This window comes from Telopea speciosissima, unplaced genomic scaffold (assembly GCF_018873765.1).
Source record: "Telopea speciosissima isolate NSW1024214 ecotype Mountain lineage unplaced genomic scaffold, Tspe_v1 Tspe_v1.0737, whole genome shotgun sequence".
In the NCBI taxonomy this organism is placed as follows: Eukaryota; Viridiplantae; Streptophyta; class Magnoliopsida; order Proteales; family Proteaceae; genus Telopea; species Telopea speciosissima.
In genome coordinates this window covers 5,803-15,938 of record NW_025318073.1, presented here as the reverse complement: position 1 = coordinate 15,938, position 10,136 = coordinate 5,803, and the positions used below count along the sequence as shown (strand labels likewise).

Here is a 10,136-nt window from a genome sequence, read left to right as displayed (position 1 = left end):
CAAAGCAGGGAAAAGACTGTGTACATTATGACCCTCCCCAGACCCTGCAGTGGCGGAAGCCTCGTGCACTGGGTACACCCTTTGTTTTTAGCAACTAGTACGTAACTAGTTTAGGAGATAAGAAATCTTCCATAGACTACCTAATGGGAAAAATTAGAGGGAAACTCTGTACACTGCCATGGTTAATCATCAATACCATAGGCCCTGTTTCCTCAACCAAAGGACCAGTTGAAGAAGCAGAGTTTATTGTTTATTTATTCAAGCAGCTGAGCCACAAAAGACACATGTAGGCACAGTGAACCTAATTAAAGCGTTACAAATTGCAATGCAACAAGGAACATGGGCTAGTGTAACTTAAAACTCATCGCATGTCTCTAGACTCTCTACGCTTCACTAAAACAACCTAAATAGCTGTAAAATAATCTTTTACAAAAATGCAGTGGTAGATAAATGGAGCCACAGATTCAAAGAGTTTCAAAGACCCAAAAGGGGTGCAGGGAAAGGATTCCTGTATGATGTTCATAAATAGTACATACAAGTTTGTGTCAAGAGGCAGTTTACATCAACTTTTTTTTTTAATGAAGTTCCAATTAAGAAAAGTGCACTGAAATCTTCCCCGATGACTATCTCAGAATTTCAATATTTTTTTTTATTCATACGGTAAACCTGAATTAGACACAGTTCAAGGTTAACTAAGACAAAAAATTACATATAGATATATATAATATTCATAAGAACAGTGGCAGTGCATACCAAAAGAGTCTGTCTATGAGGATCGTCTTTGGGCAGGATTTTACTCATGTGAATCATCTTAATAATCTCATCCATCTCCTTCAATTTTGGGATCATCAAGTTACTGAAATTCATTGCACAATTTCAAATAAGCTCTGAAATTAGCACAAGAAAATCCAAAAGGAGAAAAAAGAAGAAAAGTAGCATTTTCAACTAATAAGCAAACAAAAAAATCAAGCAATTACCTACTGCGTCCACCAGTATGTCCAACATGATCCAAACCTAGATAGTGAAGAATCTAAAAGGATAGCTCTGGTGAGAAATCAAGCCACAGCAGAAATATAGAGTTGCTCCAAGAAGAGAGTAAAATGCAGACCATAAAAATAAAGTTATAAATCTCATAAGATAGCTCGACCTAAATAATATTTTTCAAACAATTAATGTAATAACTCAACCCTGGGAACTCTTTTGCAACCGACATATTGCGAGGCCCAAAAAGGGTATCAAATAAGACAATTTCAAACAAAAATGTTGGATATCACTTTTGTAAAATTTTAGAAAATGTGGAGAATGGTACCATCCTCTGCACAATTATTCCTCTCCTTCCAAATGCTCCAGTTTTATTTATGGGGAAGTGTTTCCTGTGGGGGAGAATGGCCCCGTGCGCACGTGGGGGCCAATTGGAGCGCACACGGAAGCATCAACAGGGGCGTCATTTTGCATTTGATTTGGGGGGGGAGGCGGAGCGGTCATCCCTCCCCCCCCCCACCCATGTGTCTTGGCACAGGCACCATGCTCCCCCACAGAAACCATTTTCCCTTTATTTATTTTTAGTAAGTGAAAGGGTGAGTACCAGAAGATTCCAGTTATCAGTGCTAAGCTCAGCTTCCAAATGGCGAGAGACATTGCGATCCACTTCTACAGTATCTTTTACCTGAAGGTTACAAAAAATTAGAATTTCAGCTCATAAAGGTACGTCCATCAATCAGGGTATAAAAGAAAGAATAAATACTTGCTCATAATGAAATGAAAAATTAGCAAAAGAAACAACAGGTACAACTCCCAACATCCAACTCCATAGAAGAACCAACCAAATTCAACAAAATGGAAGGAGAACAGGAAGCACTAAAGCATATTCCAGTTGTAGATTATATAGTGTTGTAATTTGGGCAAGTTGGGTCTTGTTTTTAGTATATTCTGTCTTGAGGGCATACTTGTAATTTACACTCTTTCTCCCTTATTATAAATAAAGCTTGGCTGTGATTCCTAGGGACACAAGTCATTATTCTCCCCAATCCATTTCATTATGGTATCAGAGCGGGAATCAATCTTGGGAACCCCGCCCTAGTACTCATGTCACCGCCGCCACCGTGAAGTTCCACAGCAGTGCCGCCACCATCTTTCTCCCTCCCGATTTCTTCTTTCTCAGTTGGAAATGATGTTCAAGTATGAGTTGCGCAAGCGAATCCATGGAACTACCCAAAAGGAGATGTCCATGTCCCATTATTACTCTGAGTTGCGCAGCATGTGGCAAGAGCTTGAATTCTACGAGACCTTTCAGGCTACATTCTCTACTGATGCTGCCAACTTCAAGAAACGAGAAGATATGATCCGTGTTATGATTTTCTGGCAGGATTGAACGTGGAGTATGATCATATTCGATCTCAGGTTCTTAGTCGGGATCCATTCCCTTCCCTGGAATAGTCTTACGATCTTGTTCAGCTTGAGGAAAGCCGACGAACAGCCATGCTTCAGCCCGTTTTCTCAGGAGAGATCAGCTCTTTACACTGGGTCTAGTTCTCAATCCAAGGATGCTTCTATTCGCTCTACTAGCCGTCCATCTGATCGAGATGGTCCCACTTGTGATCCGGGTGAAATGTAAGTATTGTGGGAAGGAAGGCCACACAAAGGAATACTGTTGGAAGTTACATGGCCATTCCACCTCCACCGCCACATGTGGATGTGGACGTGGTGGTTCTGATCCGGCTCATGCTCACCACACTGAGGTGACTCCTCCTGCACCTACTGAGGGCCAATTTTCACAGGATGACATGCTCCTTCTCCGCCGCATGATGTCCAAGCCGGACACCACTTCTTCATCAACTCCGTCTCCTGCTGCCTCTAGTGCCTCCAATTCGACTTCTTCTATCTCCAACTTTGTGCACTCAGGTATCCTTTTGTTGGTCATTGTACTTCTGCTCTTACCTCATCTTGGATAATTGACTCTGGTGCCACAGACCATGTGAATGGCTCTTCTAGTCAGTTTTCTACTTTTTTTCCCGGTTCAAGTAAGGAACGTGTTCGGGTTGCTGATGGTTCTTTGTCTTTTGTCTCTGGGAAAGGCTCCATTTCCCGCTTCACCTCTCCACCATTATTTTTTGTCCTCCATGTGACCAATTTTTCTATTAATCTTCTTTCTATTAGTAGTATTACTCGAGACTAAAACTGTAAGGTCACCTTTTTTCCATCTCATTGTGTGTTTTAGGACTTGGTGATAGGGCGAATGATTGGCAGTGGTAGATTGAGAGGTGGTCTACATCTTCTCGAGGACAATGCTCCTACAGCTTCAATTCTTACTCCACAGGTTCATCAGTTGGATTCATTTGCTTCTGCTTCTGCTTCTGCTTTATCAAAGTTACATCGATGGAATCGACGTTTAGGCCACCCACCTCTTAGGACTTTATCTCTTGTTTTTCCTAGTCTATTTCAAAAGTGTAATCCTAATGACTTCTTTTGTGATGCTAGTGTATTTTCCAAGCAAACTCGTGTTGTTTACCCTTTTTCAGAGAATATGAGTACTGAACCGTTTGTTTTAATTCACTCTAATATTTTGGGCCCTCCTCGGTATGTGTCTGTTTCTGGTAATCGTTATTTTGCGACTTTTATTAACTGTCATATCGTGCTTTTGGGTATATTTGATGCATCATAAGAGTGAACTATTTCATTGTTTTCAGCTTTTTCATTGTATGATTAAAACTCAGTTAAATCATACAATGAAAAAGCTGAAAACAATGAAATAATTAACTCTTCGTCGATGATATCGTTTTGGTGGATGAGACAAAAGAAGGAATTAATGCAAAGTTAGAGCTATGGAGAACAACCTTGGAAACAAGAGGCTTTAAGTTCAATAGAACGAAGATGGAGTATATGATGTGTAATTTTAGTCACACTATGATGGATACTGACATGGTGCGAATTAAGGAAAGAGAAATACCACAAAGCGATTATTTTACATATTTGGGGTCAATAAATAATGAAGGTGACTTAGAGGATGATGTTTCACAGAGGATTAAAGTGAGACGGATGATGTGGAGAGGTGCATTCGAAGTGTTGTGTGACCAACATATTCCTTTAAGGAAAGTTCTATAGGACTGTTTTACGACCAGCTATGATGTATGGGGCAGAATGTTGGGCAGTTAAGAAGTGTCTCTACAATTGATACTATGGCCAATGATCCTCCCAGTGCGCCTTCTACTGGTACAACTGAGCAAGATTCTAAAACTCGGGTTTCGACTAGGTTTCAACCAGCCAGAAACTGAGATATGGTCAAAACCTGTGATTTTTCACAGCCAACTCAAGTTGGTGATTTCAAGGCCCATAAATGCTTTTTTTAATCTGATTTTTTGTATACAACCTATTTTTGACATTCTAAACATAATGTATGAGCTATTATCACCAAAAAAAAAACACTCACAATGGTAATTGTAGTTTTTTACCCAAGTTTGATAGTGTATATTGTTCTTGGACATTGGCTGGAAACCAGGACAGACAAATTATTTATGCCAAATATGATTTAAGTAAATGGTTTTATATTTGTTATTTCATTTATTTAAGAAATTAATCATAAATAAGCACCCCCTATTTGAATCCAATAAAAATAGTTAAAAAATAAAATTCCAAAAGGATAAACGTCAACCCCCCCAATTCGAGAACAAAAGACTGGATTTTCGACAATAGGTGAAATTTTCAACTTTCTAATCCTGGGGTCTTTCTCAAATCTAAAAATTTCATAAATCTTAATATGGTAAAACATTGCTAAGGAAAGTTCAAATGCAATAAAATATTCATTTGTTTTGATGTCTAAAAAAATAATTTCATTCAGAGCGATTTTAAACAGATTTGTGCACAGTAAATTAAGTTTGACTGGAACATAACTCCTTCAATATAAATTAGATTTAAGCAAGCTTGGATTTGTTGGATCCAACAAATCCAAGACTGCTTAAATCTGGTTTTTAGCAATGTTTTACCATATAAAGATTTATAAAATTTTTAGATTTGAGAAAAAAAACAGCATTAGAAAGTTGAAAATTTCACCTACGTCGAAAATCCAGTTTTTGTTCTTGAATTGGGAGAGTTAACTTTTTATCCTTTTGGAATTTGATTCTTTAGCTATTTTTATTGGATTCAAACAGGGGGTATTTGCTTATTTAAGTATAATATCTTAAGTAAAAAACATTTACTTAAATGATATCAGGCATAAATAAATCTTTGTCCTGGTTTCTGGCATAAATAAGTGTCTGTCCTGAATTCCAACCAAGTTTCCTCAAGTTTTGATGGGGATAAGTGACACTTGTCTAGGTATTCAGGTCAAAACTAGTCGAGTTAGGTCGAAATTGGCCGAGTTGGGTCGAAACATGAAACTTTTTAAAGTTGATGACCATCTCGTCTCGGTTTCGCAACAATTTAGTTCAATGCCACTGAGGGGCACACTTGGTCGTTCAAGTGCCACTGGGCATCATTCTCTGCAACCTGGGCCCATCAAACTGAATGGCCAAGATTATCTTACATGGTCCCAGGCATGTCTTCTCACACTCCGGGGGCACAACTACTCTAGCCTCATTACAAAAGACACTCCAAAGCCAACAGATCCTACTACAGCTTCCACATTGTCGTCTAATGATGAGCTGGTTATGTCTTTCCTGCTCAATTCTATAGAGCCCTCTGTCAATCCCAGCTTTGTTCTCTTTAATTCTGCCAAAAAACTATGGGATGCAGTGCGCCAAACATACTCACAGCAGGAAATTATGTCCAGATATACAACGACGTGGGTTTATAGCACGACTCAGAAGGAGCTATCTCTCACTACCTATTATTCTACCTTGACCACCCTCTAGCAGCAGTTAGACTTCTATCATCCCGTTCCTATAGTTCACCATGATGATGTTGGTACATTCCAAAAGGATAGGGAGATGGAACATGTGTTGATTTTCTGACCGGCCTGAACCCTGAGTATGACCAAGTTCAGGTCTAGATACTAGGGCGTGATACATTCCCTACATTCCAAGCATATAATTTGGTTCAGTTAGAAGAAAACCACTGGACTGTTATGATGCCTTCCACTGTTCCCGTCCGATCTGCCTTGCTCACTACACCACCTGCACCTATCACTGTAGATCTCTCCAAGGCTCCTACCTTTACACGAGAACCCGTGAAATGTGATTATCATGGTTGCCCTCATCACAAACGGGATACTTGTTGGAAGCTCCATGGGCATCCCAAGGGTGGGTGCAATCCCAAACAGGGCAACACTCGTTCCAAGGCTCATCTCTTTGAAGCACTTGATACTAGCCCTGCTACTTCTACTACAACATCCTTCTCTCCAATATTTTCTTGGGATTGAAGTTGCAAGATCAAACAAGGGCATTTTTATTTCCCAACAAAAGTACGTCTTAGATTTTTTGATGAAACAGGAATGCTTGGATGTAAGCTTGCAGACTCCCCTATTGAGGTTAATCACCAGCTACGTAGTGCCATGGATGATTCGATGATAAAAAACAGTGCTAGAGACTGGTTGGCCGGCTGATTTACTTGTCCCGTACTAGACCTAATATTGCCTATGTTGTGGGCATTGTTAGTCGGTTTCTCCATGATCCTAGGACGTCTCACCTTGATGCAGTATACCGTATATTGAGGTATTTGAAATCTGTCCCTAGGAAAGGCATCCTCTTCTCTAACAATGGGAACCTAAGACTGGAAGCATTTACTGATGTCGATTGGGTTGGATCTGTTGATGATCGGAGATCTACTTCTGGTTATTGTTCCTTCCTTAGAAGTAACCTTGTCACATGGCAAAGCAAGAAACAGTCTATTGTATTCCAGTCTAGATTTGAAGCAGAGTATCGTACCATGGCCCAAGGGATTTGTAAACTCATGTGACTTAAGGAATTATTGAGTGATCTAGGGGTTACTTCTAAAGGTCCTATGTGCCTCTATTGTGACAACAAGGTTGCCATTAGCATTGCCATAATCTAGTTCAGCATGACAGGACAAAACATATCGAGATCGACAGACACTTATCAAAGAAACGCTTGAACAAGGAATTGTTTGTATCCTTTTTGTTAGTTCTGTTAATCAACTTGCTGATGTATTTACGAAGGGGTTGAATTGTAAGGTGTTTCATTCCCTGGTCTCCAAGTTGGGCATGTATGATATATTTGCACCAACACGAGGGAGAGTGTTGAGAACCGTGGGATTAGCATATTAGCACCTTACATTAGGTTAAATTAGGGTTCAACTTAATTTTCCCTTTTTACCTTTTTATCATTTTTGAGTTGTAACTCTATTATAAATAAAGAGGACCTTTGTCATTAATGACAAGTCGCATAATTCTCCCATCTCTGATTCTGAACTATTTTCAATTATCCATTTTAGCGTTACTTCCCTCTTAGACCTTCAAACTTGGTTACAATTATTCAATAATTAAAATTTTTCAATAAGCTATGATGATAAAGTACAGTGATGTCAGCTCATAGAAGTCTAATAAACAAAGCATTATCCAACTTTGTCAGATTAGAGAACTAATGACAAAAAACTCACATAGAAACTACTGACTCCATCGTATCTTGTAAATAATCCTGGAAACAGTTTAAGCCATGTTTCATCACCATGCATCACCATTTTCCAACCAATGTCATAGAATTGACCTGCAAGGCACAGAATGAAGAATGATCAATAAAGTACAATTCCTTTCACACAAGTCCTGTATTCTATTCTGTATCCAAATCCAACCAAAGCACATTATGCTGAACGAACCAAGAATATTGTCATCTAAAAGAGCTTGCGTGTTAAAGTTGAAAGCCACGTCTAAAAATCCCCCAATAGCCCCCGAAACCATTGCCTGCATATGTAGATCAGGTGAGTGAGATAAAGCAAGCACCCAGAAGCAACTCGTTACCATGTATTCAGCAACACTGACTCAATTTTTTCACCTTCAAGCGAGGCATTGTAACAGTGGGAGGAGCAGCCTTTGAATGGTATCCAACTGCCATTCCATTTGATAACAAAGACTGCATATATGGCATAGCTTCAATCATAGCTTTAGTCGGCGGCTGATCATCCTTTCCAAGAACAAACTCAGCTGGAAGACCATCAACAACCTAACTGACATGATTATAAAAGATAGATGAAACTACCTTCCAGACTTCATCAATAACAATCAATAATGGCGATAAGCAAGAGACAAATCCTGAAGGATTAGCAAAGAATGTGAGGAAAGGGAAAACGCACATACCATTAGTATTAACTGGTCAAATGAAGGAGGGATCCCAGACATCTCCTGCAATCAGAAGATAACATCAAAAAGCATATCAACATAACAGATATTACAAGAAAATAAAACAGCACAGAGCATTATGCATGAAAGAGCAGACAAGGACATGGAACAGAGAACGAAAGCACACACCTAGTTTCCTCAATAACTACAAAAGTGAACAGAAAATCAACTTACACACGTAAATTCCTACAATAAGTAAGAATTACAGCTTTACAGATTCAGGAACGAAGGTGGCTGATATTATCCCATGCTTTTGTCATCTACCTTGAAGCAAAGTAAAGTAGATAGAAAAAATGTTTATAGACTGCTGCACGTTCCAAAAGTTTTCTCTTCTTCTTTCTTTCTTTTTTTTTAATCTATTTTCCCTAGTGGATCGGTTATTGCAGAGAGTATACGGTTTCATGGTCATAGGATCCACTACGAGTCCTAGGGATTAAATGCACTCAGGAAAGATATCAAAACAATATCAGTGAAGTAACACATTCAGCACAAAATCATTCCAAAACGTTTTTGACTTTGTTGGTTTTACACCTGCACCTGAAGGACAGTTTGAGAGCGAATCAGACATTCATATTGATTCAAAAGCCTTATCCTGACGGACTGCGCCATCTTTTTGTTCTCTTAGCCGTAGAAGGCTACAGTTTTTATAAGAAGCATCCGATAAGACTCAATAACCACTAAAAAGAAGGTATACGAGCTGATCAGGTCAAGCTTAATGGCTTTCCTCACAAAATGCACATAAATAGAAGCTAATTTTTTAACAAATAACAGAAAACGATCAAACGAAGCACCTGGTACAAAGATCTCAGCTGATGAGGAGGCAGAGTTCTCTCATCACGATCTTCAACAGAATGACACATTGGCGAACGATAGCTTTCTGGACCACTGAGAATGAGCACCGTACAAGTCACGAATTTAATCGAAATCAACATCAATGGCCATTTAGACGCAAACAATACAGCAGCCGAAATTATACCTGATGCCTGAGAGAGCTGGTTTGACGGGGAAAAACCCGAAAACGAAGAGTGAGATACCGAGAATTTGCAGAAGAACTGCAACAATGGTCCATACCGTCAATCTGGCGCAGGTTAATGAAGACATACTCGCAGAACTGGCAGCTCTGGCCGTAGGAGTGTTGCTTCACAGAGTAAAGACGTGAAGCCAACAATGGGATCCAGAGGACAGAGAAATGAGCACGGATTCCTGTCGGACTTGGGCGAGAGCAGAATCGACGAGAGACGGTGCATTATTTATAGTGTCAAAATGGAACCGGAATCGACCATTTAGGATTGAACCGAACCGCACAGTAGAAAAATGATCCCGTTTTGATTGTATAGGTTTGCATTCCAATTCGATTTTGATTTGCACCACAAAACAGCAGTTTTAAACCGAAAAAACTGAATAGAAACAGATACCTCTAACTCGAATACTAATCCATACATCAATTGGATTAATTAATAAAATATAATTAATTTAATAAACAACAATTATAGCATTATATTTGAAACATCAAAAAAATAAAATTTTTTGGGTTAACTATATATTATATTTGTTCAGTATGAATTGAAACAATGGATGATGTTAAAATGGATTAACAAAACCCAAGTTTCTAATAGAATAAATAGTTTATTAATCATGTGAGAATGGAGAAGAAAGAAAAATGGAAAAACAAAGAATAGGAAAAGGATGGGTGAAAATGAGAATTTTTTTTATCACATAGGCATGGGAAATTTGATGAGTAAGGGAGATCAGGAGAGAATGGGAAATATGGCAATATAAAGGCTTTGAAAACCGAGGTTGTCTTCATTATTGTCTTCCAAAACCGACACTACACAAATCGCATGAAAATCGA

General features: G+C 38.9%; 1 protein-coding gene across 2 annotated transcripts; it reads right to left on the bottom strand.

The window, feature by feature from the left end:
• Positions 1–666: 666 nt before the first annotated feature.
• LOC122648307 (GPI ethanolamine phosphate transferase 2-like) lies at positions 667–9,519 on the bottom strand. Of its 2 annotated transcripts, XM_043841537.1 has the most exons (9): positions 9,261–9,519; positions 9,076–9,169; positions 8,243–8,287; positions 7,941–8,108; positions 7,765–7,849; positions 7,549–7,655; positions 1,586–1,666; positions 978–1,030; positions 667–856 (listed from the first exon to the last, which is right to left on the bottom strand). In XM_043841537.1, exons 1-9 carry the CDS (start codon positions 9,383–9,385, stop codon positions 706–708), a joined length of 909 nt encoding a protein of 302 aa, XP_043697472.1. In that variant the 5' UTR covers positions 9,386–9,519; the 3' UTR covers positions 667–705. The 2 variants fall into 2 exon arrangements, with proteins under 2 accessions (XP_043697472.1, XP_043697473.1); XM_043841538.1 differs by lacking the exons at positions 667–856; positions 978–1,030 and adding an exon at positions 1,106–1,356 and having other exon boundaries at positions 1,557–1,666.
• Between the last annotated feature and the right edge of the window lie 617 nt (positions 9,520–10,136).

What these genes read in the sequence shown, in the direction of transcription:
- LOC122648307 (XM_043841537.1), bottom strand. Translation starts at nt 9,385, where the DNA reads ATGTCTTCATTAACCTGCGCCAGATTGACGGTATGGACCATTGTTGCA. An exon ending in TTACAATGCCTCGCTTGAAG is followed by an intron (nt 7,850 to 7,940) that starts GTGAAAAAATTG and finishes CTACATATGCAG; the next exon opens with GCAATGGTTTCGGGGGCTAT. An exon ending in TTTAGATGACAATATTCTTG is followed by an intron (nt 7,656 to 7,764) that starts GTTCGTTCAGCA and finishes TGTGCCTTGCAG; the next exon opens with GTCAATTCTATGACATTGGT.